Raw genomic sequence first — 27,801 nt, 5'->3', positions numbered from 1 at the left:
GGATGACAGGCGTGAGCCACTGGCGCCCAGCTTGTTTACTTATTTGTTATGGTTCTGGGATTTGAACTTGGGGCCTTGCACTTGCCAGGCAGGTGCTTTGCCCCTTGAGCTATGCCCCTGCCCTCCTGGCTGCCTATGTTAGTTTGCTTCCAGAGCTTTCTGGAGTGACTTTGGGCATTACTCCTTCACATGCATGCCAGCCACTCTGTGGCTAGGAATTTATTCAGCCTTCGTTCTGCACAGTGTACGTGTATGCCAATGTGCTCTTTTGTAAAGTGACAAATGAGAGCCCCCCTAGGTGGCTGTTTTTTCTGGGGTGCTTGGCACTGAACAGTGTTTCTGGTTGCTGGGGGGGGGTTGGGGAGGGTGGTTAGCTGTGCAGTCTCAGGGATGGTGGCCAGGGCACGTGGAGTAGTAGGTTTCTGGGTTGCTGTGGCCTCCCACGATTGCTTGGCCACAGTCCACAACTCCTGTTGATGGCCTAAGGCAGCCGTCCTGGAAGGGGTCCTGCAAGTTCCCCCGCTGGCCATGGCCCCAAGCCTCCAGCAGGGGGTGCTCTTGCTCCCCAGCAGGGCGGCTCCCAGCAGCTCTTGGGGAGGAGACTCGAGCGACTCAAGAGTGGGGTGTTTATGGCTCAGCATACTAACTAGCCTTAGGATACCAGGTCTCTGCCACGCTGGGTCCTGGGGCCCTCCCAGCCCCTTGTGAAGTAGGACTTGGGATCCTTTTTTCACAAAAGAGGGCTCTGTGGCAATGGGGCCGAGTTCCTTGGCCAGGGCCTCACAGTAAGGGATGGAGCCAGGACCTTAACCCATCTGGTCTGGTGTCCACCACCTCCCCCGTTGACAGGGACGATGTACTGACTTGGTGCAAATAACCGCTATCTGTGCCACCCCAGACAGAGCTGAGGCTAGAGGTGTTCACAGGGGCATGCCATCCTGGTGGTGCAGCCAGGGCCTCAGCCAATGAAATAAGTCATTGGAATCTTGAACAAACAGCAAAAACAAGAAACATGAGCATAAAGGGGAATCCTTCCCCCTCACCCCACCCCGCTGTCCCTGGGGCTTGATCTCAGGGCCTTTGCGCTGTCCGAGAACCTCTTTGTACTCAAGGCTGGCTCTCTAACACTTGAGCCACAGCACCACTCCCCACTTTCTCTGAGTAGTTTATTGGAGATAAGAGTCTCACAGACTTTCCTGCCTCGGCTGGCTTCAAACCATGATCCTCAGATCTCAGGCTCATGAGTAGCTAGGATGACAGGTGTGAGCTACTGGTGCCCGGCAAGAGGGACTCTTTTTGTTGGGGCAGGGGGAACAGGCAAGAGAGGGGAATGTGATGGTGGTGTGTTTGTGAAATACACCCAAAGTACATTGTACACTTATATGAAAATGTCATGATTAAACCTTTTTTTTTTTTTTTGCCAGTCCTGGGGCTTGAACTCAGGACCTGGGCACTGTCCCTGAGCTTCTTTTTGCTCAAGGCTAGCACTCCACCACTTGAGCCACAGTGTCACTTCCAGCTTTTATTTGTTTATGTGGTACTGAAGAATCAAACCCAGGGCTTCGTGCATGCTAGGCAAGCACTCTACCACTGAGCCACCTTCCCAGGCTAAACCCATTATTATTTTTATTTTATTTTTTATATTTTGTCAGTTGTGGGGCCTAAACTCTGGGCCTGGGCGCTGTCCCTCAGCCCTTCAGCTCATGGCAAGTTTTTTGTGCTCAAGGCTAGTGCTCTACCATTTGAGCCACAGCTCCGCTTCTAGGCTTTTGGTAGCTCATTGAGCATAAGAGTCTCGTGAACTTGCCTGCTCGACTAACGTTGAATCGTGGTTCTCAGCTCTCAGCTTCCTGAGTAGCTGAGGATTATAGGTGTGAGCCACTGATGCTCTGCCAGTTTTGTACCACTTTTTAAAAGGCTATTTTTCTCCCCTTATTCTCTGTACCTTGGCAGGTAATGGTTTGGAAGAGTAACTTTGATGTTGTTGATTATGGAGAAATCATAAAAGGGCAGAGGCCCCCAGCTGCACTGGCCGACTCGGCAAGGAATCTGGTAAGTAGTTTGGCTGGTATGTTACCTTGGGCTCTGTGATTGGGTGGGCACCGGAGGCTTGGACTGGTTACTGGTAAGATCTAATCACGTACCAAATACTATTTGGGTCCTTGTGCTTGATTTGGATCTAGAACGAACAAGGGAGACATAAAAGGCTGGCGGGGGGTGGGGGGAAGGAGGGTTGGGAAGGTGGCTCAGTGGTAGAGTGCTTGCCTCGCATGCATGAGGCCCTGGGTTCGATTCCTCAGGACCACATAAGCAGAAAAAGCCAGAAGTGGCGCTGTGGCTCAAGTGGTAGAGCGCTCGCCTTGAGCTGAAGAACTGAGGGACAGCGCCCAAGCCCTGAGTTCAGGCCCCACGAGAGACAAAAACAAAAAAAAGGGTGGCAGGGACCTAGCGGGAACTCCCCTGTCCCCAATTTGGGTAGGGGCGGTATTTCTGTGGCACAATCTGTTACAACATTTAGACCTGAGGAAAACAATGCCAAGCCACAGGACCTGAGCAGGGGGTTCCTAGAGGGTTCAGGGCCTAGTCACTGTCAGGGGAAAGGAGAAAGGGCTCCCCCCACCCCCCTTTGCTTTTACTTCTCCCTTTTAAAACCATGGAGAGGAAGTTCCTCAGCCGCAAGCCATTTTTAGTTACCCTCTCTTGCTAGAAGGACATTCAGTGTTCTTGAATTCAAACGGCGAATATATTTTGACAAATATCTAAGAAAGTTGCTCATGGGTACGGCCTCCTTACGTAAAGTCACGTTCGTCGGTAGCTGAAATGAATGTTAAGGGGCGATGGCAGAGCCCTGAGAGTGGCAAGTGTATGTGGTCTCCGGCTGTGGTCTGCGACTCTCCCCTATTGGACCTCACGGGCAGCCTGGCCTCCCCCACAGGCGGAAACTGGCCTGAACAACAGGAAGTGACCCGCCCAAATCCACCAGCAAGTCAAGGCTGTGGCCCAGAATAGAGCAAGGAAGCCTCCTCAGCCTGCCCTTCCTCCATGCCCTGGGCTGCCTCTAGGAATAGATCCAGATGGGTCTTAGAGCCATGTCCAAGCTTGGGCCTTCTAGTTGACAGCCATCGTTGGGAGGGTTTATTCATCCTTGGCACTTGCTAATTAGCCCTCGGCTTCTGTGTCTGTTGAAATGACGGGCCTGCGCGGTGATCTTGCTGCCAGTTCATCGTCCACCTGCAGAAGCCTTTCCAACCATAAGGTTAGGCTCTTCCAGCGTCCCCGCCCTCTCCCCTACACTTCCTAGTCTGTGGGGCACTTGAGCGGAGCCAGGCACGGCAGAGCCGCCTGCCTGTGCTGCTCCTCCGCTCCTCCTGTATCGTAGTGAATGGATAAGATGCAGCTCCAGTCTCTGGGGGTGGGGGGGTGGGGAACACCTGTGCTGGCCCCCCTGAACAGGGCTGAACAAAGTCCCCACTGCAGGTGGCAGCATGCGCTAATGTCTGCCTCTTGGCAGTGCTTAGCAAACACCAGGTGGGGTAAATTCCATGCTCTTTTCCTTACAGTTTCTAGGGAAATAACCTTTCATGACTTGCCTCTTGTTCTTTCAGTACTGGTTCCGAGATGGGGTTTGGGGCATCCTTGTGTCTCAGAAGCTTTGGGGTCCAGAAAGTCGGGATGAAGTCATGGGGTGGTGGGGTGAGCAGAGGATGGGCTTTAAGGCGTGGGTGTGTGAACAGCTCAGCTGGCCTTGAAACAGCCATTTGTCCCCTTTAGACCCAGATCAGAGCCAGCGTCACAACTCTGCCAACTGAGCATCTCTGTGTAGGGCTTAAATGGGGGACCAGATATGGGCTCTGGAGTCCGGGAAGTAGGTTTGAACCCTGCCATGTGCCCCCCTGCAAAGTACCCTCTCTCTCTCTCTCTCTCTCTCTCTCTCTCTCTCTCTCTCTCTGTCTCTCTTTCTCTCTCTCTCGGGCCTGGGAGGGTGGCTCAATGGTAGAGTGCTTGGCCTCACATGCATGAAGCCCTGGGTTCCATTCCTCAGCACCACATAAGCAGAAAAGGCCAGAAGTGGCGCTGTGGCTCAAGTGGTAGAGCGCCAGTCTTGAGCTGAAGAGCTGAGGGACAGCGCGCAGGCCCGGATTTCAGGCTAAAACAAACAAAAAACCCCCAAAGTACCCACTCAGTCCTAAGTGTCTGCAGGCTCTGAGGACCTCATGTCTATGTAACATCTGCCACCCCTGCAGCCTCCCAAGCAACCCGCGACTCCTGCAGTCATTCCGGGCTGGCGTCGGGGCTCTTTGCTTGTTTGTCATAAACCCCTTTGTCTTTCCGTGTATTGTTTTATTCTTTGAAACAGGCTGTCAATGATAGGTAGGCTGTAGGGGTCGTTAACTTGCCATCCTCCTGCCTCAGCCTCCCAAGTGCCAGGAATACAGGTGTGCACTACCATACCATCACCCTGGCCCTTTGAAGGGCCTGAGTGGATGTGCGGGGCTCCTCTGGACATGCCACAGCCAAACATACATTGTGTGAGACTCTCTGAAGAGGAAAGAGAGCTAGGGGTGTGTTCTATGTTATGTTTTGTTGTCAATATACATAACTCTAATATAAAATGGGCCATTTTAGCCTTTTTTTGGGGGGGGGATCAGTCGTAGGGCTTGAACTCTGGGCCTGGGTGCTGTCCTTTAGCTCTTCAGCTCAAGGTGAGCGCTCTACCACTTGAGCCACAGCGCCACTTCCGGTTTTCTGGTGGTTCATTGGAGATAAAGAGTCTCATGGACTTTCCTGCCCCGTCTGGCTTTGAACCATGATCCTCAGATCTCAGCCTCCTGAGTAGCTAGGGTAACAGGCGTGAGCCACCTGTGCCCAGCTCCATTTTAGCCATTTTTAAGGGCATTGTTCAGCATGACCTTAAGCAGATGCAACTGTCACCAACCAGATCTAGAACTTTCATCCTCCCAGACTGAGAATTTGTTTTGTGTGTGTGTGTGTGTGTTGGTCCTGGGGCTTGAGCTCAGGGCCTAGGCACTGTCCCTGAGCTGTTTTTGCTCAAGGCTAGCACTCTTATCACTTGAGCCACAGCTTTACTTCTAGCATTTTTGATAGTTTAGTGGAGATGAGAGTCTCATGGACTTTCCTGTCCAGGATGGCTTCAAGCCATGATCCTCACACCTCAGCCTCCTGAGCAGCTAGGATTACAAGTGTGAGCCACCAGCACCTGACTACAGTTTTCTTAGCATCTATTAGTAGTGCGAGGTTGCCATGACAATTGCAATTGATGTATATACTTGGAGCAAGTTTACCCTTCAGGACTTGGGTTTTCTTCACTGAAAGCTGGGGTGTGTTTTTGCCTTGCTGCCCAGCGGTGCCCCAAGCTCACAGATAGCATCTGAGGTCTAGTGGTTGACCCAGGATCACCTGATTTCTCAAAGAGCCCTTGAACACCACACCCATGACCCCAAACTCATGGGTATGGATGTCTCTCTCTGCCCTTTCAGCTCCTTCCGGACCTCTGGCACTGAAGCCTCACACAGCACGCTTAGGCATTTCGAGATTTTTAGGAGGTCCATGGGGTGCTCAATTCATGGCCAAGAACTTGTTCCGCCATGGCCATCAAAAGCTAGGGGGCGGGGGGGCTGGGAAGGTGGCTCAGTGATAGAGCGCTTGCCTCGCATGCATGAGGCCCTGGGTTCCATTCCTCAGCACCGCCTAAGCAAAAAGAAAAAAGCCGGAAGTGGCGCTGTGGCTCAGGTCGTAGAGCGCTAGCCTTGAGCTGAAGAGCTGAGGGACAGCGCCCAGGCCCAGAGTTCAGGCCCCATGACTGGACCCCCCCCCCAAAAAAAAAAAAAAAAAAGCTAGAGGGGACCAGGTGCCAGTGGCTCACGCCTGTCAGCCTAGCTAGTCAGGAGGCTGAGATCTGAGGATCAGGGTTCAAAGCCAGCCCAGGCAGGAAAGTCTGAGAGTCACTCATCTTCAGTAAACTACTCAGAAACAAGCCAGAAGTAGGGCTGTGGCTCCAGTGGTAGAGCACCAGCCTTGAGTACAAAGAGGCTCAGGGACAGCACCCAAGCCTGAATGGAAGCTCCAGGACGGAGGGGTGGTGGCGGGGAGGGGGGGGGGGCGCACAGAGCCATAGGGAAGCAGTGGATCACGCCTGTAATCCTAGCTATAAAGGAGGCTGAGTGCCAGCCTAGCAAGCCCAAGGCCCTGAGTTCAAATCCCAATATTGCCCATGAAATAGGCTAGAAGGGAGAGCCCTTCCTGGATGCCCCCCCTCCCCCCTTCCCACTGTGCTCACTCACCAGCGGCCGTGGCAGAGGTGACCCTGTGTGCCTTGACAGCCCCTTCTCTCCAGAAACCTCCCAGCCCCTGACCCCTCTTCCCCCCTACCCCCCCCCACACACACACACTTCAGCTCTCAGATCTTGGATTGAAGGCTGCCCTTGAGCCCACTCGGCACGGTCTGCTCACTGCCGAGCTATTTTCAACTCCTGCTTGAGATTCACAGGCTTATTTTTAGGCACATTTCGTGTTGAAAAGCAAAAGCCATTTCCCCCAGCCATTCAGAACGAGAATAATGGGTTCCATTTTTTCCCTCTATTCCTGGCGGAGCAAGGCTTGTGGCCAGGAACTTTCTCTGCTCGCAGGGCTGCGGGTGGGGGGGGTGGGGGGGGGAGCCCCACATTTACTCCCGGGGGACACACCGGTGGTGAGGCTGGAGGAAGGTTGGAAGGGCTGCTTAGGGATGTAAGTAGAGCAGGGAGGTGGAGAGCTCACGCCAACCAGTGTGCAGCAGGTGCTTGAACGGATGTTTTCAGAGTCTGCTGCTTGACCCTCTAAATCCTTTCTCCTGCTGTCTGTGCCTTGCTGGGGGGGGGCGCACCCCTGAAACCAAAAAGACCCCAACGTCTTGGTTGACCTTGGAGTTCACATCCCACCCAAAACCTCACCACACAGAGGTCAGATTTCTATCAACCACAGGAAGCACTTTTAGCAAAGCTGCTTTTATTTGTGACGTGCTCTTATTTGAGGCCTGTGGCCCATTATGCAATTGGGCAGGAAGGTTGGACGGGGCGGGGCGGACGAGGAAGAACGCCGAGTTCTAGGTAATTCAATGAAATTGGAAGAAGAAGCCAAAAAAAAAAAGGACCAAAACCACTTCCTGAGTTCTCAGGGTTGGCCGTTCTCCTATTCCGACATTAACCTTGAGGGCTTTTCTTTGGCTCCCCTCAACAGTGAGCTTGAAGGAGCAGAGCTCACGTGTGGTTAAAAGAGCTGGGCTTCTGGTTTCCGACCAACCTGAGATTGAATCCTGCCCCAGACCCATGCGGCCTGTTGACCCCCCCCCCCCCCGGCTAAGTCTCCCAGGCCCCGGTTTCCTCTACTCAAATAGGGAGAAAAGCCGGCCCCCTCCTTCATGAGATTTCACGAGTGGCATGCCAGAGCAGTACTTGGCATGATGCCTGGCACATAACATGGAAGCACTCACCAAGCTGTAGATATGTTAAAAATGTTCCTTAGTTGTTTTTTGTCTCCTCTGCTGTCCCACTGAGAGGCAGTCAGTGGTGACAACACCACCAGGAATGGGAAGATGGGGACACTTCTGGCTCTGAAAGCTACCTGAAGAATGTCCACAAGAGCTACATAGGCCCCTCAGCCTGCTGGGCTGAGCTGAGTGGTGCCAGCCCAGTGCAAAGCGGCTCTCCTGCCACTGCAAGTGGGAGGAGTTGTGATTCCCTGTCGGCCTGCATTACATCCTCGGGGCCTTTTCTGTTTTATGGGTTCACATATGCCTGGCAGCCAGGGTGCTCAGAAAATCCTGGGCTCAAAGCCAGGCACCATGGCTCACGCCTGTCATCCTAGCTACTCAGGAGGCTGAGATCTGAGAATCACGTTCAAAGCCAGCCCAGGCAAGGAACATCCCCTGAGTCTCTTATCTGTAATAAACTACTCAGGAAAAGCCAGAAGTGGCACTGTCGCTCAAAGTGGTAGGGCAAAAAAAAAAAAAAAAAAAAGCTCAGGGATAGTGCACAGGCCCTGAGTTCAATCCCCAGGACTGGCAAAAAAAAAATTAGTTCAAAGGACATGGGCCAAATTCTGCGGATGCTCAGATTGAGAGGCAGGCTCTGACTCTAGGTGTTTGTTGTTGTTTGGTCTGTTGTGGGGCTTGAACTCTGGGCCTCGGCACTGTCCCTGAGATCTTCAACTCAAGGTGAGCACTCTGCTACTGGAGTCAAAGAACCACTTCCAGTTTTCTGGTGGTTAACTGGAGATCAGAGTCTCACAGACCTTCCTGCCTGGGCTGGCTTTGAACCACAATCCTCAGATCTCAGCCTCTCCTGAGTAGCTAAGATTACAAGCCTGAGCCACCAAGCACCCAGCTCCTAGGGTTTTGTTGTTGTTATTGTTTTGTTTTGTTTTCACATGTCAGTTTTGCAGCCCCTGAAATAGAGCAGCGGGCAGGCCACAAAGGGTAGTAAAATCTGCATGTCTGGACTAGAATTCCAGAACTTCTTTTCATTTGAAATGGGGGAAAATTAAAAAAAAAAAAAAAAAACCCTTTGCAGTTTCTATTTTCCAGATTGGATAGAAGTAAGGCCTATGTGGCATAAGTGTGTTGGATAACACTTGTGTTTATCTTCTCACTGGTTACCATGAGGGGGGAAAAAGTCAGAGTAGATGGTTTCCATGGAGATTATCTTACAATTAGATTCTTTGAAGGTCCGGACATTGCTAGAGGGTTCCATGAACACTGTGGCTGCCATAAGGGGCTCTCGGTGGCAGCCAAAGGCTGGGGACTTGGGGAGTCATCTGCCGTCTGTGTTGGGAGGTTCCCCAGTGACCCTGGGGCTCAGCTTCCTGTTGGGGGTCTCCCTAGCGTGGCTCATTCCAGTCACTGGGAAAGCATATTTTATTAAAACAGAACCAAAAACAAACAAAAGATGTTCAAACTAGCACAAAAAGCAATAATTTTAGAAAGGCAGAATAAATGTAGAATGTGTAAATGACCCTGGATAGACTTGGGGGAGATGTATTGAATACCAACCAGCCAATAATGCCTTACATACTGGAGGCTTTAAACATAAATATGCATTAATTTGAAGAGGAAAAAAAAGTAAAAATATAACAACCCACCACATACTCCTCACACATTTCCCAGTCTTATTTCCATCTTTCTTCCCCACATTTTTTAGAAGTTAGTGGTGTTGGGGTTTTTTTGTTTTGTTTTGTTTTTATTCCAGACACATCACTTTACCTTAGATAAGGATTTTTCTTGGTTATATAATAGCAAGGCATTTTATCCCTCCCAGCAAAATGAACAATTCAAGCCGGGTGTTGGTAGCTCACACCTGTCATCCTAGCTACTCAGGAGGCTGAGATCTGAGAATTGTGATTCAAAGCCAGCCGGGGCAGGAAAGTCGGTGAAACTTCTCCAATAAACCACCAGAACACCGGAAGTGGCACTGTGGCTTAAAGTGCTAGAGCACTAGCCTTGACCAAAAGAGCCGAGGGACAGCGCCCGGGCCCTGAGTTCAAGCCCCAGGACGGATTGACCAAAAGAAAAAGAATTAGGAATTGCTTCATATCAGATAACTGGCATATATGGTAGTCACCTTTGCCTACATGGGGTCAACGTTGTCATTTTGTGCTTTTTGTTCAAATAAACACAGGAGAAGCTTTGGCAGGTGTGTGTCACTCTGTCACCTGTGCCAACCGCCCCTCTCCCAGCCCCATAGTTCTTTTGCACAGCCGCATCTTCCAGAAAAGAGGCTGTGAGACATTCCTTTCCCCCCACCTGCCCCCCTCCCCCTGGTTACAGCCTGGTCCCTGGGAAAGCAAAGGGTCACAAGAAGAGGACAGGCCTCAAATTGGCAAGTTGGGCAAGAGCCAATCTGGCTACCTGTCTTGACCCAAGAGTATGAATTACTGAGCTTCAGAAGTGATGCCCAGGGTACAGCCCCGTGGGCTTCTAACCCTCTCCATTGAACCAAGAGCAAGGAGAGTTTAAAATAGCCGGCCTTTGTTCCCCGGGGTTTTCAAAATTCAACTCCAGTAGTTACAATGAGCTGTCTTCAAGTGGATCTATAAATAAACCGCTACTGTTCCTCCTCGTCACCCAGAGCCTCGGAGTCTCCCCGGGACATCGCTCAGCCGCTGGTTCGCAAGCTAGGCTGACCTGCGGAGGGAGTGAGTAGGGGCAGCGGGCACTGTGTTCATTCCCCTTTAAAAATCCAGTGCCCCAAATATTAAGCCCTCAGGGAAAGAGGGTAGCTTTACCTTGGGGGGAAAACCTGGCTGAGATCCCTGGCTCGAGGCCACACCCCTAGCAGTAAGTCCTGCCTGCCTGCACCCCATGAGATCCTGCACATCACATCGCTTTTCCATTGACAAAGTTAACAGATCAGTATTCTTCCAGAGTATAGAAGTCATTGCTGAGTGCCACCTGTGATCACACCTGTGATCCTAGCCACCCAGGAGATCTGAGGATCACTGTTCAAAATCAGCCCTGGCAGGAAAGTGTATGAGACTTTATTTATTTATTTTTGTCAGTCATGGAGCTTGAACTCTGGGCCTAGGCGCTGTCCCTCAGCTCTTCAGCTCAAGGCTGGCGCTCTACCACTTGAGCCACAGCGCCACTTCTGGCTTTTTCTGCCTACGTGGTGCTGAGGAATCGAACCCAGGGCCTCATGCTTGCAAGGCAAGCACTCTACCACTGAGCCACCTTTCCAGCCCTTGGAGACTCTTATCTCCAATTAACCACCAGAAAACTGGAAGTGGGGCTGTGGCTCAAGTGGTAGAGCGCTCGCCTTGAGTTGAAGAACTGAGGGACAGCGCCCAGGCCCAGAGTTCAAGCCTCACGACCAACAACAACAACAAAAAGGACAAAGGAACAAATACACTACAAGAGGCCAGATCTGGAGTGAAATGTGAATGAACCCCCAGTAGGCTTCTGGATCCCCACAGTCCCACGGACTCTGGCAGGAAGAACCGAGAGAAGTTCACATAGGGTACTTGGTTGCTGGTATTTCCCAGTGTTCATTTCTGATCATTGTCCTCTGCTTATGTAAGACACTAACACGGGAGGAGGAAGATATGGAAATTCTCTGTACTATTTTCTGCTACTTTTCTCCAAGTCTAAAATTAGTTCCAAGCGGTTCTTTTTTTTTTTTTTTTAATCTACAGTCAACCCTTGGGTGGTTGTTTTTGATGGGCTTTTTTGTTTTGTTTTGTTTTGTGTTTTTTAATCAGAATCCTTGATCTTCTCCCTCCCTTGTTATCTTGGGTAAGGTGTTTGCTGTGGGGAGGGGAAGGGGGTCAGTTTTTTGTTTGTGTGTTTGTTTTTGGCCTGGGTAGGGCAGATACTCAGACACACTCGGCTGGTCTGGAAGGTTTGTGGAACTGGACCACACCAGACTCCTCCCTACTGGGAAGCCCTAGCCTGTTCCTCTTACCTGGGGGTAAGAGCCATTCCCAAATCCCCCCCTCTTCCAGGGCAGGGCTAACTGCTGGCCATCCTTCCTCTTCAGCCTTCTATAGAGCAGGTGGCGGGGGGGGGGGTGGTCCTAGAACAACCCCCCCTCCCCAATCCTGGCCCTACCCCACCCCCCTGCTCTGCCTTGCTGCTCTCAGTGTGTGATTGTGGCTATGGCAAACGTGGTGGTCTGGAGGGCTCCAGTCCCAAAAGGCTACGTTTGCCACGTGGTGGTGGCTTTCCTGATTACTGAGACCCTCCAGGGAAGAGGGCCAGAGGTCCCTCTGCAGAGGGAGCTGACTCCCTCTATGGTCTTGCTGTCTTCTCTTCCCAGGCTTTCCTCCTCCATCCCTCTACCCTTTCACTAAGTCACATCTCCCTCCCAGCCCTTCCTGAGGGCATATGTGGACATAGAATAACTTTCCATTTCCTGCCCACCAGCACATTCCTTTTGCTCTTTTGAAGAATCGGTGTGTGTGTGTGTGTGTGTGTGTGTGTGTGTGTGTGTGTGTGTGTGTGTGTGTGTGTGTGTGTGTGTGTGTGTGTGTGTGTGTGTGTGTGTGTGTCTGTGTGTGTGTCTGTGTGTGTGTGTGTCTGTGTGTCTGTGTGTCTGTGTCTGTGTGTATCTTGGAAATGCTTGCCAGTGAAGCACAGATTTAGTTCGTGAGGCAGGAGGAAGCATCCAGAAGCGAGGCTGTGGCTCAAGAGGTAGAGCACCAGCCTTACCCTAAAATTTAAAAAATAACATAAAAATAAGGCACTAGGAAAGTGCGCGGGCCCTGAGTTCAAGTCCCAGGACCCTGCCCACGTTGCCTGTAGGCTTTGGGACCCTCATGGTGGTAGGTCACTCTTCCTCTTGTCTTGAGGATGCCTTATCAGTTTCCCAGGGTCAAAGGGCAGCCCTGGGGCCTGCGATCTGTGGTGTGGGGTAACTGACTGGAGTTTGGAGACTGCCAGCTGTGGTCCCAGGCTCTGTCTGTGGCCCTGGGCTCCCACTACCGCACTGGCCCACCACCTCATCCTCACCAGGAATGAGAGAGGCCCTTCTCTATGATGTTCATACCCCAAGATCAAAGGCAAGCCCAGTCCAAAGCAAGACACAGCCTCCCCTGCCAGCTGGCGAGAATGTGATAGCGTTTGCCAAACAATTAGGCGATTTTGAGAAGCCAGAGTTCCTGGTTGGGCTTGAGGCTATGTTTAGAAGCAGAAGTTTCTTCTTCCTCATGTTGGATTCCAGAACCGGAACCCCAAATTATAGGGCAAATAAAACTGGTAGTGTATTTAGTCTGCAAATATGTATGGGGAGTCCAGTCCCGGGGATTCTTGGGAGCTTTGATTTGAGAAAAGGGCCCGCCTCTTCCTGTTGAGAAGCTGAATGTGAGGCCGTGTCCTTTGCCCACTTTGCTCAGCAAGGCCTCGGTTGGCTAGCAGGGGAGCGGCAGCCTCGCGGCCCCAGCCCACCTCTCTTTCCCATCTCTGGCCTAGATTCAATCCACCAGTCACTTCCAATATGAATTTTGCGTGTGTGTCAGTCCTGGGGCTACAAGTCAAAGGGCCTGGGCCCTGTCCTTCAGCTCTTCAGCTCAAGGCTAGTGCACTACCACTTGAGCCACAGCTCCACTTCCTGGTTTTTTTTTTCCAGTGGTCTCAAGGAAATTTCCTGCCCCATCATCTGGCTTCAAACCACGATCCTCAGATCTCATCCTCTTGAGAATAGCTAGGATTACAGTTGTGTGAACCACTGGCACCTAGCTGGCCAATAGTTGGTATCAACTCCAGAGTTTCTGTTTTAGGAGCAGAGGACCAGGGTCCAGAGTTAGAGATTTTAAAAAAAAGAAGAGAGAAACTTCCATCTTGAGTGTTGATCAGCATCTATCTACTCTACCCACCGGAGTGGGTGTTACGTCAAATCAGCTCATGACGGCGTATGGTCAGTGTCCAGCCATGTACCTGAGTGGTTCAGGCCGCTCTGCCTATGTCTTCAGCCTGGGGCTTGGCCCACTGGAAATGCCCTAAGGGCAGGTGTTTTTCAAGAGTAGCAGAAGTGGGTAGGCATCTAGGGCGGCTATAACTAGGCTTCTAGATGCAGCTGTAACTGCACCCTCAGACTACTTCAGGAGAAGCTTCTAATGTGTGTGCATGCACCAGTGCTAGGGCTTGAACTCAGGGCCTGAGTATTGTCCCTAAGATTTTTTAATTTATTATTATTATTATTTTTTTTTTTTTTTGCTAATACTACCATTTGAGCCACAAGTTCCTCTTCTGGTGATAAGCGTCTCAAAGACTTTCTTGCCCCAGGCTGGTATTGAACCGTGATCCTCAGATCTCAGCCTGCTAAGTGATTAGAATTGCAAGCAGGAGCCACCAGCACCCTGCTAACCATCCCTCTTTTTTGTTGTTGTTGTTGTTGTTGGGGGCTTGAACTCTGGGCCTGGGCTCTGTCCCTCAGCTCTTCAGCTTAAGGCGAACACTCTACCACTTGAGCCACAGCGCCACTTGCGGCCTTTTCTGTTTATGTGGTACTGAGGAATCGAACCCAGGGCCTCATGCATGTGAGGCAAGCACTCTACCACTGAGCCACCTTCCCAGCTCCTATTTTAAAGGACCATCAAGTGTTAATTACCTGAGTCTCACATTGACCTCATAGTCAAGTTCTCCTTTAGCCATCAGGACCTGTGTTTTTCCCAAGTTCAAAGTCAGTGTGCCCTTGAGAGTTTGTGGTTTATGAGATTAAAAGTCTGCCTTGCACTCCGCCACGGTCATCCGGGAATCTCCTTTTCAAGACTCTTGAGGTGGCCAAGGTGAGCATGCCCACAGCAGAGCATCCACCCAGCGCTGGGCTCCTGGATCCATCTTAAGAGCTGGGAGATTCAGAGGAGATGCAGGCCATCTGGGTCGGGGCTAGCTAGGCGCTCGTTACAGCCAGTACAGTTCACCAGCCATGGCACTGGGGGGCTTCGGAGCTTCAGAGTTAAAGGATCCTTACCTCTGTGGCGCATGGGTGGTTGGTAGTGTTTGAGCCCTGGAATTGAGAGGAGTGGTGAGCAGAGAGAGGAGGAAAGGAGCCTTGCACATGCATACGGGTTGGTCCGTAGGCCAGCATTGACTCATGCGGTCACGTGTCCTGGCCCTTTGCTTGGAGAGCCAGGCTCAGGTAGATAGGGGCACAGAGGAACACTGATTAAGAGTAGTGAGAGAGGGAGGGGAGGAGAGGGCCAGATGCTTGGAGCAGGGAGAGGAAGGCAGCCCACGGAGAGGCGTGCGAGATCTGGATGGGAGGGCCAGCTGGATCCGAGTGTCTTGCCAGAAGGCTCAAGTTCTCCCCCGAAAGGTGGTAGAGAGAGCCCCGAGGGACTGGCAGGGCTAGCCATGGCATCACATTTGGAATACCCATTCATGAGGCATAGTGGTTTAAAAGCCTAGTCCCCTTAAAAAGTTGGGGTCCCTCGAGGCTTTGGTGCTAGCTGGGGAGTGTGACGTCCCCGATAGGAAACAAACCCACAAAGGAGTTTGTGGCCTCTAAAACCAGAACCTGGGCATCTTGTTGGCCCCGCCCCAAGCTCAGCTCAGCTTGCAAATCAGGAGAGACTTTTCTCCTGTAAGCTTGGGAGTGCAGCTTTGGTGATTGGGGGAGCTGAAGAGCTGTGGGCCCGAAACAACCAGGTGTCACACATTCCTGGAGTTCTGTTGGCAACGGCCCAAGCTGTGGATTCCCGCTCCTACCACACCATCCGACCAGGAACATTCCCCAGACATCTTTTGTTTTCCCTGGGTTCTAAAGCACCCCTTAGGCAAACATCTCGGGGTTCTGAAGCACCCATGGGCCCAGCAGCTCATCTCCCCCCGCCCCCCATCCTAGACCCCTTCTAACCTGGGCTGCCAGGTACCGATTCCACCTCCTCACACATGGGCTTTGAAAGGTTGGGTCACGTGGATCTGGCCTTAAGGGGAACTTGTCACACTGCTATCACTCGTGCGTGGTTTTCTCAAGTTTTCCTGGTGGCTTTCTAGGTCATCTTTTGGAGAGGATATTCTTTTATGTTATCCTCAAGGATTTGAATAGACCGAAGGACTTTGTTGTTGTTGTTTTTCCTCAGCCAGAAGTGGATTTGCCAGCCCCGTCAGGCAGAGTCAAGAGTCTAGAGTCGGTACACAAACCCCAGGAGCCCAGCAGCATGCCCCAGACGCTGACCAGCACACTGGAGCACATTGTGGGCCAGTTGGACGTTCTCACTCAGGTAGGCCACCATGTGAGCCGTCCCCCACCCCCACCCCGGCCGTCGACAGCATCTGGACCATTGGAAGGTGACCCGTTGGATGCTGGCTTTAGTTTCCAGCCAGAGTCTCACTGTGTAGCTCAGGTCATCCTGAAACTCCTGATCCTCTTGTCTCTTGGAGGGCTGAGATTATAGGTGTACAGCACCACACAGGGCAGATTCTAGAATTACTTACAAACCTAACTACCCTGGACTTATTTTCCAGCTGAATTTAATGAACTAGCAGTGCTTATCTCTGGAATCCTGGTTGTATTTCTCTTTTTTTTTTTTTTTTTGGCCCATCATGGGGCTTGAACTCAGGGCCTAGGCGCTGTCTCTGAGCTCTTCACCTCAAGGCTAGCGCTCTACCACTTGAGCTACAGCGCTACTTCCAGTTTTCTGAGTGGCTTATCGGAGATAAGAGTCTCACAGGCCTTTCCTGCCCTGGCTGGGTTTGACCCTGATCCTCAGATCTCAGCCTCCTGAGTAGCTAGGATGACAGGCGTGAGCCACCACACCCAGCTTGTATTTCTTCATCCTATGCAGCAGTCCCTGGAGCTGGGGCTAAGTGAGAAGACTTCCTGCCCCCTATCACAGGTCAGCAGCCTGTCCAGGGTCCCACAGAATGGAGCCCATGGGGAGATGCCAAGTGTCGGTGAAGGGGGGCTGCCGTGGGAGGGGGAAGGCTCCAGGGAATGAGGTCCCACCATTTTGGAAAGCCTGTGAACCCCTGGGTGGGGAGCCTGTGCTAAGGGAGAGCTTGTGAGCAGCATGGAAAGACTTTTTTAAAAAAACCCCACTTGAAACCCATCAGAAAGCCGCCCAGTGTTCTTCACAGCCTCGTCAAGTGACAGATCAAGAAAGGTGGAATCAATTAGAACTTTATAGGATAAAATTGGGAACTAAGTCTGAGAAGACAGGTTAAAAATAGCTTCACTGGATCCAGAGAGAATATATAAGACTTTAAAAAAAAAAAAAAGAAAAGAAACACACATTTCCTGTCGCTGGTGGGGGGGCGGGGGGGGCGGCGCAGGGAAGGTTTGTTATGTGTTAGCAATTAGGATGGTAGTAACTGCAAGCAGCCCGTGTCTCGGCCTCAGCCAAGACTCTCCTGTGACACCCCACACCCGACTATCCCCACCCCCTCACTCACCTGTCATCATGATCTCGTGAGATCAGCGTAGGTCAAGCATCTCAGGAAGGGCCAGGCCTTCCCTTGGCCCCCCATCCCATCTGCCTTGAACCCAGACGACAAGGCCCCTGTATTGTGGCTCCAGGCTGAACCCAGGCGTAGCTGGGTGCCACCAAGCAATCTAGACAGAGGTCGTTTTCATAGATGCTAGAAAGCCAGCAAGCTACCTAAGCTGCTCTCTCTGCATAAGCTCATTTCCCCATCGTCGTCTTCCGCGGCTTTCTCCATGATCGGTCAGAGGCCAGCCTTTCTGCCTCACGAGTGACCGGTTCTGGTGGTGTCTGCGAACTGGAAAGGTCCTAGGCCTTCCTAAACGGGAAGGTTTGGAGTGTGGCAATGTGGACAGTGTCCCAGAGCCCCGAAGGCCGCCGTGGGGCCTGGCGCAGACCCAGCTAGCAGCTTGGCGGTTTGGCCTCCAAAGCCCACAGCAAAGTTATTTTTGACTCCGGTTTCACATCTTGCTTGCTTTTTAAAAAATACTGAGCCATGAAATCCTTGCTCCAACTGCTTTTTTATGGCACCCAGCGCTTTTCAGGCTGGCCCCAGCCTGCGTGTGATGTCACATTCAGGCTCCTGTGACTCATGGAAACTTCTGGGCTCTGGGACTCGAAATTCACGGAGTGGCAACAAAGCCCACCCTCGTTGGGGGGGGGGGTCTCTTTAACAAATGTCTAGGTCACCAAGCTCTGTTGACATAGTTGATCAAGGTCAAGGATTTTGCCTCCCTTTCTGAGATTCTCTCAGTATCCCTATTAGAAGGGGGCTGCCCACGCGAGGTAGCCAGCTCCCCATCAATGGGGAAGCTGGGATTGCTGCACCCCAGGCAGCTGCGGCCAAGCTGGGGACCACTACTTGGGGCTCTTCATGTCCTATGCCAGGCCAGCATAACCATTGTTTTATTTACTTATTTATTTACTATAGGTCGTGGGGCCTGAACTGTGGGCCTGGGCGCTGTCCCTCAGCATTTCAGCTCCTGGTTAGCACTCTACCACTTGAGCCACAGCGCCACTTCCGGCTTTTTTCTTTTTGCTTCTGTGGTGCTGAGAAATCGAACCCAGGGCCTCAGGCATGCAAGGCAAGCGCTCTACCACTGAGCCACCTTTCCAGCCCATGGCTAGCCATTGTCTATGGAAACACACTCCAGATTTTAAAGTAATACCCGGTTTTTGACCCTCCGAGGTGCACCAAAACATATAGGATAAGTCCCCCCTTGTGGCCTTCCCCATTTCTCTACTTGGGAGGCTGAGATCTGAGGATCACGGTTCAAAGCCAGCCTGGGCATGAACATCTGACTGTTATCTCCAATTATCTGCCAAAAAAAAAAAAGGAAAGAAAGCCAGAAGTGGAGCTGTGGCCCAAGTGGTAGAGTGCTATAGCCTTGAGCAAAAGAAGCTCAGAGACAGCATCCGAGCCCTGAGGTCAAGCCCCAGTACCAGCACCCAGAAAAGAAAAAGAAAAGAAAAAAAGCCCTGTGTCCAGATCAGCACTTGCTAGCTGGGATGGACCGCCTCCATCCAGAGTGAACTTAGCCAGTCAGCCACAGTCAAGTTCACAGCCACAGAACCCTCCCGCTTTGGGGTGTAGGGATGAATGACTGATTTTCCCCTTTATCAAAGAGACCGCTTCCATATTAGCATCTTATGCACGGGCTCGTTTGGCTCTGCCCTAGAGAGGTACATGGGAAGCTGTACCTTCCCAAGTAGCAGGGCAGGGGAGCATGTGGCCACCCCTGCTCACCACGCTCCAGAGCCGGCTCGTTTGCTACTGCACGGGGGCCGGGTGGCGGCTCCCACGGGGGAATCTGGCAGAACACTCGTGCTTTCCATTTTCTACCCCGTCTGCGGTTGTGTGGCGGGAAGCACACCACCTCCACCCCCTCCAACCAAGCCCCCGCCTTCCAGCTGGGCCCCAGCAGCCGCGGTTACCTCTGGAGCCTGGGAATATTCACGGTGGGTCGTTGGAGATTACTGGAGGTGGAGGGGGGTGGGTGCTGGAGGATGGGGGCGTGGAATGAGGCTCATACAGGAACAACTCACTTGTGAGAACTTGAGGTGAGGGAACTCTAGGAAAGTGCCAAGAGATCACAAGGGGCCTGTGAGTACCTCTACGGGTGGCCCCCAAACAGGCCTAGGAGGCCCGGTGCTCTCCCCCCCCTGCCCCCCCTCCCGCTCCCCTCAATCAAGCACCTACAGCCAAGTCAGGCCTGAACTTCCCTCTGCTCACTCTGATCCAGAAAGCACTCCTGCGGGTATAGATGCTCATCAAACCCACATCAGCCTTGGCTGAAGGGAAGAAAGAGAGCAGGATTATTGAGTTTAACACAGCATGGAGTTGGGGGAGCAATTCTAATCTAGACCTAGCTGGTGATTCCAGAAAACTGGATCACAGAGCACCTAGCAGGGCAGAGGAGGCCTGTGCTGATTGTATGGAGCAGAAGGCAGCAGCCATATCTGCTCAGATCCACAGGTGTCCCCCGGCCTAGGACGAGCTGTCTGGCCTGGGGTAACCATGTTCCTTGGGGTCTTGGTGTGGATGGTTCATGAGATCAGCCTCTGAAGAAATGGGAGGCAGAGCCAGGTACCAGCAGCTCACGCCTGTCATCCCAGCTACTTAGGAGGCTGAGAGCTAAGGATCATGGTTGAAAGCCAGCCAAAGCAGCCAAGTCCGTGAAACTCTTCTCTCCAATGAACCACTAGAAAACAAGCGATACAGCAGTAACCTGGAGAGAAAAAAGCTCAGGGACAGTGCCTAGGTCCTGAGTTTAAGCACCATGACCAACAAACTAAACAGAAAGAACAGGAGGCAGAAGGTGGTGTGGGATTGTCACCCCACACTTAGCTCTAGAATCAGAACACCGCAGAACACTAGCATCACACACTTGTCTCCCCGTCACACACCTGGCTAGCTCTCAGGCCTGTGTTGGCCGTGGCCTGCTTCAAGTCCTCTCTGAATATGAGCTGTCACTCCGCAGGTTCCAGAAGCCTCTGGTTGTTACAAGTGGTGGTGCGGTCCCACATTTTTTTTGGGGGGGGGGTGGGGGCCCGTGGTTGGTCTTGAACTCTGGGCCTGGGCGCTGTCCCTCAGCTCTTCAGCTCAAGGCGAGCGCTCTTACCACTTGAGCCACAGCACCACTTCCAGTTTTTCTGAGTGGTTTTATTGGAGATAGGAGTCTCACGGACTTTTCCTGCCCAGGCTGGCTTTGAACCATGATCCTCAGATCTCAGCCTCCTAAGTAGCTAAGATGACAGGTGTGAGCCACTGGCACCTGGCTTTTACACACACACACACACACACACACACACACACACCAGTTTCTCCTTTTAAGGAAAGCAGTGTGCTATACAAGCTGTGCTTATTTATTTAAAAAAGGATTTATAAAGAAGGCAAATTAGCCAAGATTCCTTAATCCGGTAGTAATCTACTGGTAGAAAATACTGTTTTATGTACTTCCCAAAGAGAACTAATCCTCAGCCCGGGGGAGGAGGGGGCTGGGGAGGCAGAAATGGCAGGGAAATGTTATCTCCCTGAGATAATGGGAAACAGAATCTGGGACCCACAAGCTCAAGGAGCACAAAGCTTCCTTCGGGTTTTGTCCAGCCGACTGCGGGCTCCTAGGGAATGCTTAAAGATGAGCCCCAGGATTGCAAGGAATCTCTCGAGATATTTCCGTTGTGTGGCCCAGATGGGTGCCCTCCCAGGCTCTGTCAGTGTACAGGATCCGTCGTCAAATCAGACCTGAGATGGGAAAGGGCGGGGCCAGGGCTCTTCTCCATTCTCAACCCACTTTGATCTGCACTTCCGGCTGAAGCCAGGGGGCCTGGTCCCTCCCAAGGCTAGCTGTCCGGCTCTGGTGCCTCCTGGCCTCAGTGAGGGTAACTGCTCCTCAGAAGCCAGGCTCTCTACTTATCCTCTGCACCCCTCCCCCCCCCCCCCGCAGTGTTCAGGTGTTCAGGCCCCAGCGTTCCGTCCGTCAGCACTGGGCGCGCACACTGGTGCACGCGCATACACCAGGGGACAAAGCATCCACTGCCATGTCTTGATAGCTCCCAAGACCCCACCAGCCAAGAGACTCCCCTTTTCGTGCATCTGTTTTGGATCTTTAGAATCCGAGTGAAGTCAAAACCAAGCCACGAGGGAGATGGATTCCACATTTTCCCCTCTTTGCAGTGAAGCCAAACGCAAGTTAGGCTTTGCACAAAGCACCATGGAGATAAGTATGTTGAGCCCATGGCCATTTCCAGGGACGTGTTCCCCAGTGGTGGAGTAAGGTGACTGTATCCCTTCCCTTTGACCCAGAGCACTTGGGGGGGCCCCTACCCTTTGTTCCCTGAACTTTGATTTCCTGTGTTTGTGGGGAAGGGAGCTGGCAGACCCCAGCTCCTCCAGGAGGCTCAAATCAGCCACAGTCCTGGAAATGATTAACAGCAACTTTCCATCACCAGAGAACTAAGAAGCAGCCAGACCACCATGTGCCCCAATGGTTCAGACCCTCCCTCCGACAGGACGACAGGCCTCCCTTTTAGGGACTTCAGTGAGCCCTGTCTATGCCCAGGCCTTTCCCCTTTAGCTTAGATCTCAGCACAGCCAGGGCAACAGCTGGGGGCGTCACCGTTGCCCACAGTTGCTCCGAAAAAAGAGACTGGAGACAGGCCAGATAAAACTTGCCCAGGGCTGCCGGGCGCTGGTGGCTCACGCCTGTAATCCTAGCTACTCAGGAGGCTGAGATCTGAGGATCGCAGTTCAAAGCCAGCCCGGGCAGGAGAGACCGTGAGACTCCTATCTCCAATAAACCACCAGAAAACCGGAAGTGGCGCTGTAGCTCAAGTGGTAGAGCGCTCGCCTTGAGCTGAAGAGCTGAGGGACAACGCCCAGGCCCAGAGTTCAAGCCCCACGACCGACAAAAAAAAAAAAAAAAAAAAAAAAAAAAAAAAAAAAACTTGCCCAGGGCTGAGTCTGCTAGGTTCATAGTCAACTTCAGATTTGAACCCAGGCCATGGAGCGTGAGCTCTCGCCCACTAAGAATTGCTCTGGCAGCATTTCTGAGGTCTCGTGCCCGTGCTGGGGAAGGGGGGGGGTGTTCCCAGGCCCCGTGCATGGGCTAGGGTACAGGGGGCATGGGGGAGGGGGCTGGGGAGCCAGAGTGGGCCCTTCGGAGATCAGTCGGGGAGTCTGACTTGGACAAGACAGGGGAGAAGACACAGAAGAAGCAGAGTGGGGAGTGGGGGGATGTGTGTTCTCTGCCTTCCCAGAGTGCTCAGTGCCCAGCATTTGCCCAGACAGCAGGAAAGGAGGTGACCCAGGTGGAAGGGCAGGCAGCAGGTACACATGGTACTGACAGGGCAGCCTCCCAGCTCACGTGCTGATTGGACAGCGGGTGTCCAGACGTAGCCCAATGAGGCAAGGAGTCTCCGGCAGAGCCCCACCTCCACCATTGCCCTCTCCCAGGCCCCTCCCTGGCTTACCATCAGAACTGTGCCTAGGCGGTCTGTGCCAGCCCAAGGCAGCTGGAAAGCCCCCCCCGCCATGCCTCTGCCCCCCAGCCAGATCCTCGTGAACATGTGTCTGGATGTCAGCTCCCTGGCCCGGCCACCCCGTCTACCTCCATGCCATCTTCCCTCCTGGGGTAGAAGGAGGGGAGCAGGGGCTGCTGGGAAGTTCTGCCCTGGGCCTGGGCGGGAGTTGGGGGTACATGGGAAGGGGAGGGGTTGAGGTAAAACCAGCACACAGGGAAGTATTTGTGAGGATTTAATTGGGTGTCCAAAGTGGCCCAGGATCTCAATTCCTAGTAATTTGGCTTCTGTCTTTCCCCTAAGACATCATTCACCATTAAGAGGTGCTTGAGCAGCCTCTCCTCCACCATCTTTCCCTGCCCAGCCACGCTAGGCCAACCACACTGCCCTCAGGGCCTTTGTACCTGCCGTCCCTGGGAACCCACTTCCGATCCACCCACCTTGCCTTGTCCCTGTTGCTGCCGGAGGTGGCACTTTGCTGATCTGCCACCCCAAAGCAGGTGAGCTCCGTTGGGGGCTCAGTCCCCATGGGCCTGACACACACCCGGTTCTGTTCCCCTCACCTCCTCCCCACACACCGAAGCGTCAGAAGGAGCAGGTGAGACTCAAAAGGGTTGGGAAGCAGCGCAGGCAGGAAGGGAAGCAGCTGCTGAGGTCTGAGGGAAGTGAGCCAGCAGGACCACGGGGCAGCTCAGCGGAGAGGCCCAGGGGGTGGATGTCCCCCAGACCCCAGCGTAACCAACTTGCTGATTTGACTTTGGACTTGATTTTTGGTTTGTCAGGCTTGGGGCTTGAACTCTGGGCCTGGGCGCTGTCCCTCAGCTCTTCAGCTCAAGGCGAGCGCTCTACCACTTGAGCCACAGTGCCACTTCCAGTTTTTTGACGGTTCATTGGAGATCAGAGTCTCATGGACTTTTCCTGCCCAGGCTGGCTTTGAACTGCGATCCTCCAGATCTCAGCCTCCTGAGTAGCTAGGATGACAGGAATGAGCCACCAGTGCCGGTCCCTTTTTTTTTTTTTGGGGGGGGGGGGGTCAGTCTTGGGGCTTGAACTCAGGGCCTAGGCGCTGTTCCTGACTGAGCTCTTTCGCTCAAGGCCCTTGTACTTTGACCCACAGCACCGCTTCCAGTTTTCGGGTTTTCTGACGGTTCATTGGAGATAAGAGTCTCACAGACTTGGCCTGCCCAGGCTGGCTTCAAACCATGAGCCTCAGCCCTCAGCCTCCTGAGCAGCTAGCATGAGCCACAGGTACCCAGCAGCTTTGGACCCTTGTCCCCTTCCCTGTGACGTGTAGAGAGAGCGCATCCCAGGCCCGGTACCAGCTAGCTGGGACCAACACCGGGCAGGAGCTGGGCTTGGTTCCCAGAATCCTTCATGACCCGGTGTAGGAAGGGGGTGCAGGGCAGAGTGGGTCAGAATAACCCCATGCTATGTTTTGCCACTGCGGGGGGGTGGGAGGGTGGGGGTCTCGCGGGAACTCAGGATGAGTCATGACGGAGCCCCACCCGGCCCCCAGCTCATGGACCACTGGAGCTGCCCAGCCACGCTCCCAGGTTTCCTCAGTTCCTCCATCTTGGGAGTTCATCTGGGCAGAGCAGTCTCTCCTTTGTGCAGGGCCCCCCTGGGCTCCCCTTCCCCCCGATTCCCCAACATACACCCACCCTGTGCTCTGGGCTGTGACCCTGGTATACAAGCCAAACCCAGCCAGGCATGAGCTTTCCGCATTGGCACCTGTACTCTGACCCGGGCGCTTCCCGGGCGCCACTTGGAGAAGGGCCTTTCTCGAAAGTTCCCCCTGACTGGACAGTGCAGGAATGGCAGGCTCTCCAGCCTGGCCAGCACAGGGCAAGGAAGGCCTGTGGCAGAATTCCCTAGGTGGTACCTAAAAGGGGAGGGGAAGAGAGTCAGGGGCAGCTGACATTTTGAGGCCCGGCTGGGACCCCTGGGTCATGCTGAGCCCTGGGGAGATCAATGGCTGCCCTGGTCCTCTGGTTTGGTATGGACACGTGTTTACCTGTGTCCTTTATATTTGGGGGACCCTAGAGTTTCAGCCCGGGGCCTTGCACTTGGTAGGCAGGTGCTCCACTACTTTCCCTGTAGTTGTTTGTTGTTTTTTTTTTTTCAGATAGAATCTGGCACTGGCCGGGCGCCGGTGGCTCACGCCTGTCATCCTAGCTGTTCAGGAGGCTGAGATCTGAGGATCATGGTTCAAAGCCAGCCCTGAGACTCTCATCTCCAAAGATCCACACACACAAAAAAAAACAAACAAACCGGAAGTGGTGCTGTAGCTCAATTTGGTAAAGCGCTTGCCTTGAGCAAAAAGAGCTCAGGGACAGCACCTACACCCTGAGTTCAAGCCCCATGGCCAACAAAGAAAAAAAATACCACAGAGGAAAAGAAACGCCACAGGCTGAGCTCCTCACAGCAGCCTCGAGTCCTTTGTCTGTCTGTCTGTCCATCCAACCACCATCTGTCCATCTGAGAGGCTGGGTGGAGAGTGATTTTGGCTTGTGAGTTTTGCAGCAGCTAGTGGAAACTTCCAGAAGTGCTGCTTGGCCCAGCTAGGCATGTGCGGTGGGCACCTTCCACCTGGGCATGGTTGGCCTTTGATGGCAGAGACCTCACTGGGCTCAGGGGACTCGGAGCCCAGCCTGGAAGTGTATGTGGGCCCGAGTCGTATACCCTGGGATACACGTGGTCTCCAGTTACTCACCCAACAAAAAAAGCTGGTTCTGGCCGGGCGCCAGTGGCTCTAGTCTGTCGTCCTAGTTACTCAGGAGGCTGAGATCTGAGGATCACGATTCAAAGCCAGCTCTGGTAGGAAAGCCCGTGAGACTCTTATCTCCAATGGAACCACTCAGAAAACTGGAAGTGGCGCTGTGGCTCAAGTGGTAGAGCCCTCCCTTTGAGCTGAAGAGCTGAGGGACAGCGCCCAGGCCCAGAGTTCAAGCCCCACAACCAACAACAACAAAAAAGCTGGATCTGTGCCAGTCTAATGCCAGGGAATGACCAGGGGCTGAGGGGCTTGCCACCTGCTTTCTCTTGCCCTGCCCCCTAGAGACCAGGAGAGCAGAGGCCAAGGTTTCCCCTAGCATCCTGTTTAGAACCCAAATTGGCTCACACCTGTCATCCCAGCGACTCAGGAGTCTGTGATCTGAGGAATCACAATTCAAAGCCAGCCCGGGCAGACAAATCTGAGAGACTCTTAGGTCCAGTTCGCCAGCAAAAAGCTGGAAGTAGAGCTGTGGCTCAAGTGGTAGAGCACTAGCTTTCAGAAAAGAAAGCCAAGGGAAAGCAGGAGGTCCTGAGTCCAAGCCAAAGAAAGAGAAGGGGGGGGGGGAGGACATGTGATGGGAGGAAAAGCTGGCGGGGGGTGGGGGGGAGAAGCTGGGTCCTGATTCAGATGTCCATCTGTCTTGCAGACAGTGTCCATCCTGGAGCAGCGGCTGACGCTGACAGAAGACAAACTGAAGCAGTGTCTACAGAACCAGCAGCTAATCATGCAGAAGGAAACACCGTGATGGGGCAGGGGGGAGGGCACGAATCAGGAGTTCACTCGATTGGGGGAGGGCGGGGGGGGGGGGCGGCAGCCGGCCAGGGATCTGTACCAGGAGATTGGGGTAAAAGAACAAAGGGAATGGGCTCTGAGAGGATCACCTGCACGCCCGGGATCCCACAGCTCTGCCTGGCCCTGGAGAAAGGACGCTGGAGGCGGGACCGTGCCTGGACGTAGGCTTCTCATTGGCCTGTGTTCCCACGCGCCTCCCGGCCCTGCCCCCTGGCCTTTCCCACGGCTTGCAGAACCCACGGCTCTGTCTGGAGGATGGGCCAAGTTAGCTCCACTTCTGACAAAGCCCCACCCCCGTGGGCCCATCCATCCCAGTGGAGTCTGTTGGAGCCCCGCACCACGGCCTTGCTGTCCCCTGTGCGTGCCGTGGGGCCTGGCGACGGAAGGTGGACATTAAAACGGACTTTACGGATCTTGTTGCAAGAATGGCTGGTTCTGAGCAAGACCTCACCACTGTCCCCAGGGCCTGCTGTTAGGCTGTGTGGGCAGAGCAGCAGCGTGAAGATTGTTTTTGTTGGTTTGGTTGCCAGTCCTGGGGCTTGAACTCAGGCCCTGGGCGCTGTCCCTGGGCTCCTTTTGCCCAAGGCTAGCACTCTACCACTTGAGCCACAGCGTCACTTCGGCTTTTCCTGTGTCTGTGGTACCGAGGAATCCAACCCAGGGCTTCAGGCATGCTAGGCGAGCGCTCTACCACTAAACCACTTCTCAGGAGGCTGAGATCTGAGGATTGTGGTTCGAAGCCAGCCCCCCTGGCAAGAAAAATCCATGAGACTTTTTTTTTTTTTTTAATCTCCGTTGAACCACTAGTGGAGCTGTGGTTCCAAGTGGTAGAGTGCTAGCCTTGAGCTAAAAAAAAAACAAACAAAAACTCAGGGATAGCTCCCAGGCCCTAAGTTCAAGCCCCACTACGGACCAAAAGCAACAAAACTCTTAACGTTAGAATATACATATATGCATATCCAGTTTAACTTGCTGATACCAAGTCCTCTGCCAGATCTTAAGGGCTTCAAGAGACACATGGGGGGGGGCGGAGAACAGCCCATCCCCACCCCTCCTCCCCAAGTGGCCACGCCCACCCACAGCTGGCCTGTTCAAGGGTCTCTGTCAGGAAGCCCAGGCTGCCGATCCTGGGGCCTCTTGTATGTGACTCATCTGGCTGGTTCCCTTCCCCGCCACCCCCCCCTTCGCCCCCTCCCCCCAAGCTTCGTCAGGCCCAGATTAAGGGCATCCTGTACTGGTGTCTCCTGACGGATGGGTCGGTGACCCCTTGGCACAGACAGGGAACTACCTGAGCTGTCAAACCCTGTCCCTGGAGCCAGCACAGACTTGGGGGTAGGTGTCAGTGATTACCCTGAATCCCGGAAACCCAGCCCACTGAGCAATCCAGAAAGCCCATGAGTCACCCCAGCCTCGGCCCCGGCTCCCCCATTAACCCTCTCTTCCCCACCTGCGCCGGCTCCAGCCTTTACCACTCGTGTGTAGCCATTTAGAAGGGACCAGAAGCTTCCCGGTGGTTCTCAAAAGTCCCCCCTCTTCCCCTTGACCCTGTCCTGTCCCCACCAAGCCCCCAGTCATGTTTCCCTGGGCACTGTGGGCTCAGCCTTTCTGGATCATGTCTTCTAGAAGCTTCTTCCTGACCCATGAAAGGTCAGAATACAAGAACCCTCCTAGGATCCTATCTGTAGAGCAAGCCCAGGAGGCCACCGGGGACCCCTCTGTCCTCACCCCTGCCAGCCATGAGAAATCTGTGCTAGGACCCGAAACTATGGCAGAAAGGAAGTGGTGCTTCCTACAACTTCCTC

At 53.3% G+C, this 27,801-nt stretch overlaps 1 protein-coding gene across 4 annotated transcripts in view; it reads left to right on the top strand.

Annotated features, from left to right (window-relative positions):
* Positions 1-25,986, top strand: part of LOC138815961 (POC1 centriolar protein homolog A) — a 47,323-nt gene extending 21,337 nt beyond the window's left edge. The window contains exons 9-11 of one of the 4 annotated variants that reach the window (XM_070005376.1): positions 1,954-2,052; positions 15,571-15,711; positions 25,854-25,986. In XM_070005376.1, the coding sequence (XP_069861477.1) occupies positions 1,954-2,052; positions 15,571-15,711; positions 25,854-25,952 (339 nt within the window). In that variant the 3' untranslated portion in view covers positions 25,953-25,986. Of the gene's footprint in view, positions 1-1,953; positions 2,053-15,570; positions 15,712-22,734; positions 23,208-24,556; positions 25,011-25,853 lie in introns of those variants that run through there. The other 3 variants (XM_070005379.1, XM_070005377.1, XM_070005375.1) reach the window with 3 other exon arrangements.
* The last annotated feature ends 1,815 nt before the right edge of the window (positions 25,987-27,801 follow it).

The sequence above is a fragment of the Dipodomys merriami genome, unplaced genomic scaffold (assembly GCF_024711535.1).
Source record: "Dipodomys merriami isolate MVZ:Mamm:240054 unplaced genomic scaffold, mDipMer1.0.p SCAF_68, whole genome shotgun sequence".
Taxonomy (NCBI): Eukaryota; Metazoa; Chordata; class Mammalia; order Rodentia; family Heteromyidae; genus Dipodomys; species Dipodomys merriami.
The sequence above is the reverse complement of the archived record's forward strand: the minus strand, read 5'-3'. Positions and strand labels throughout refer to the sequence as shown.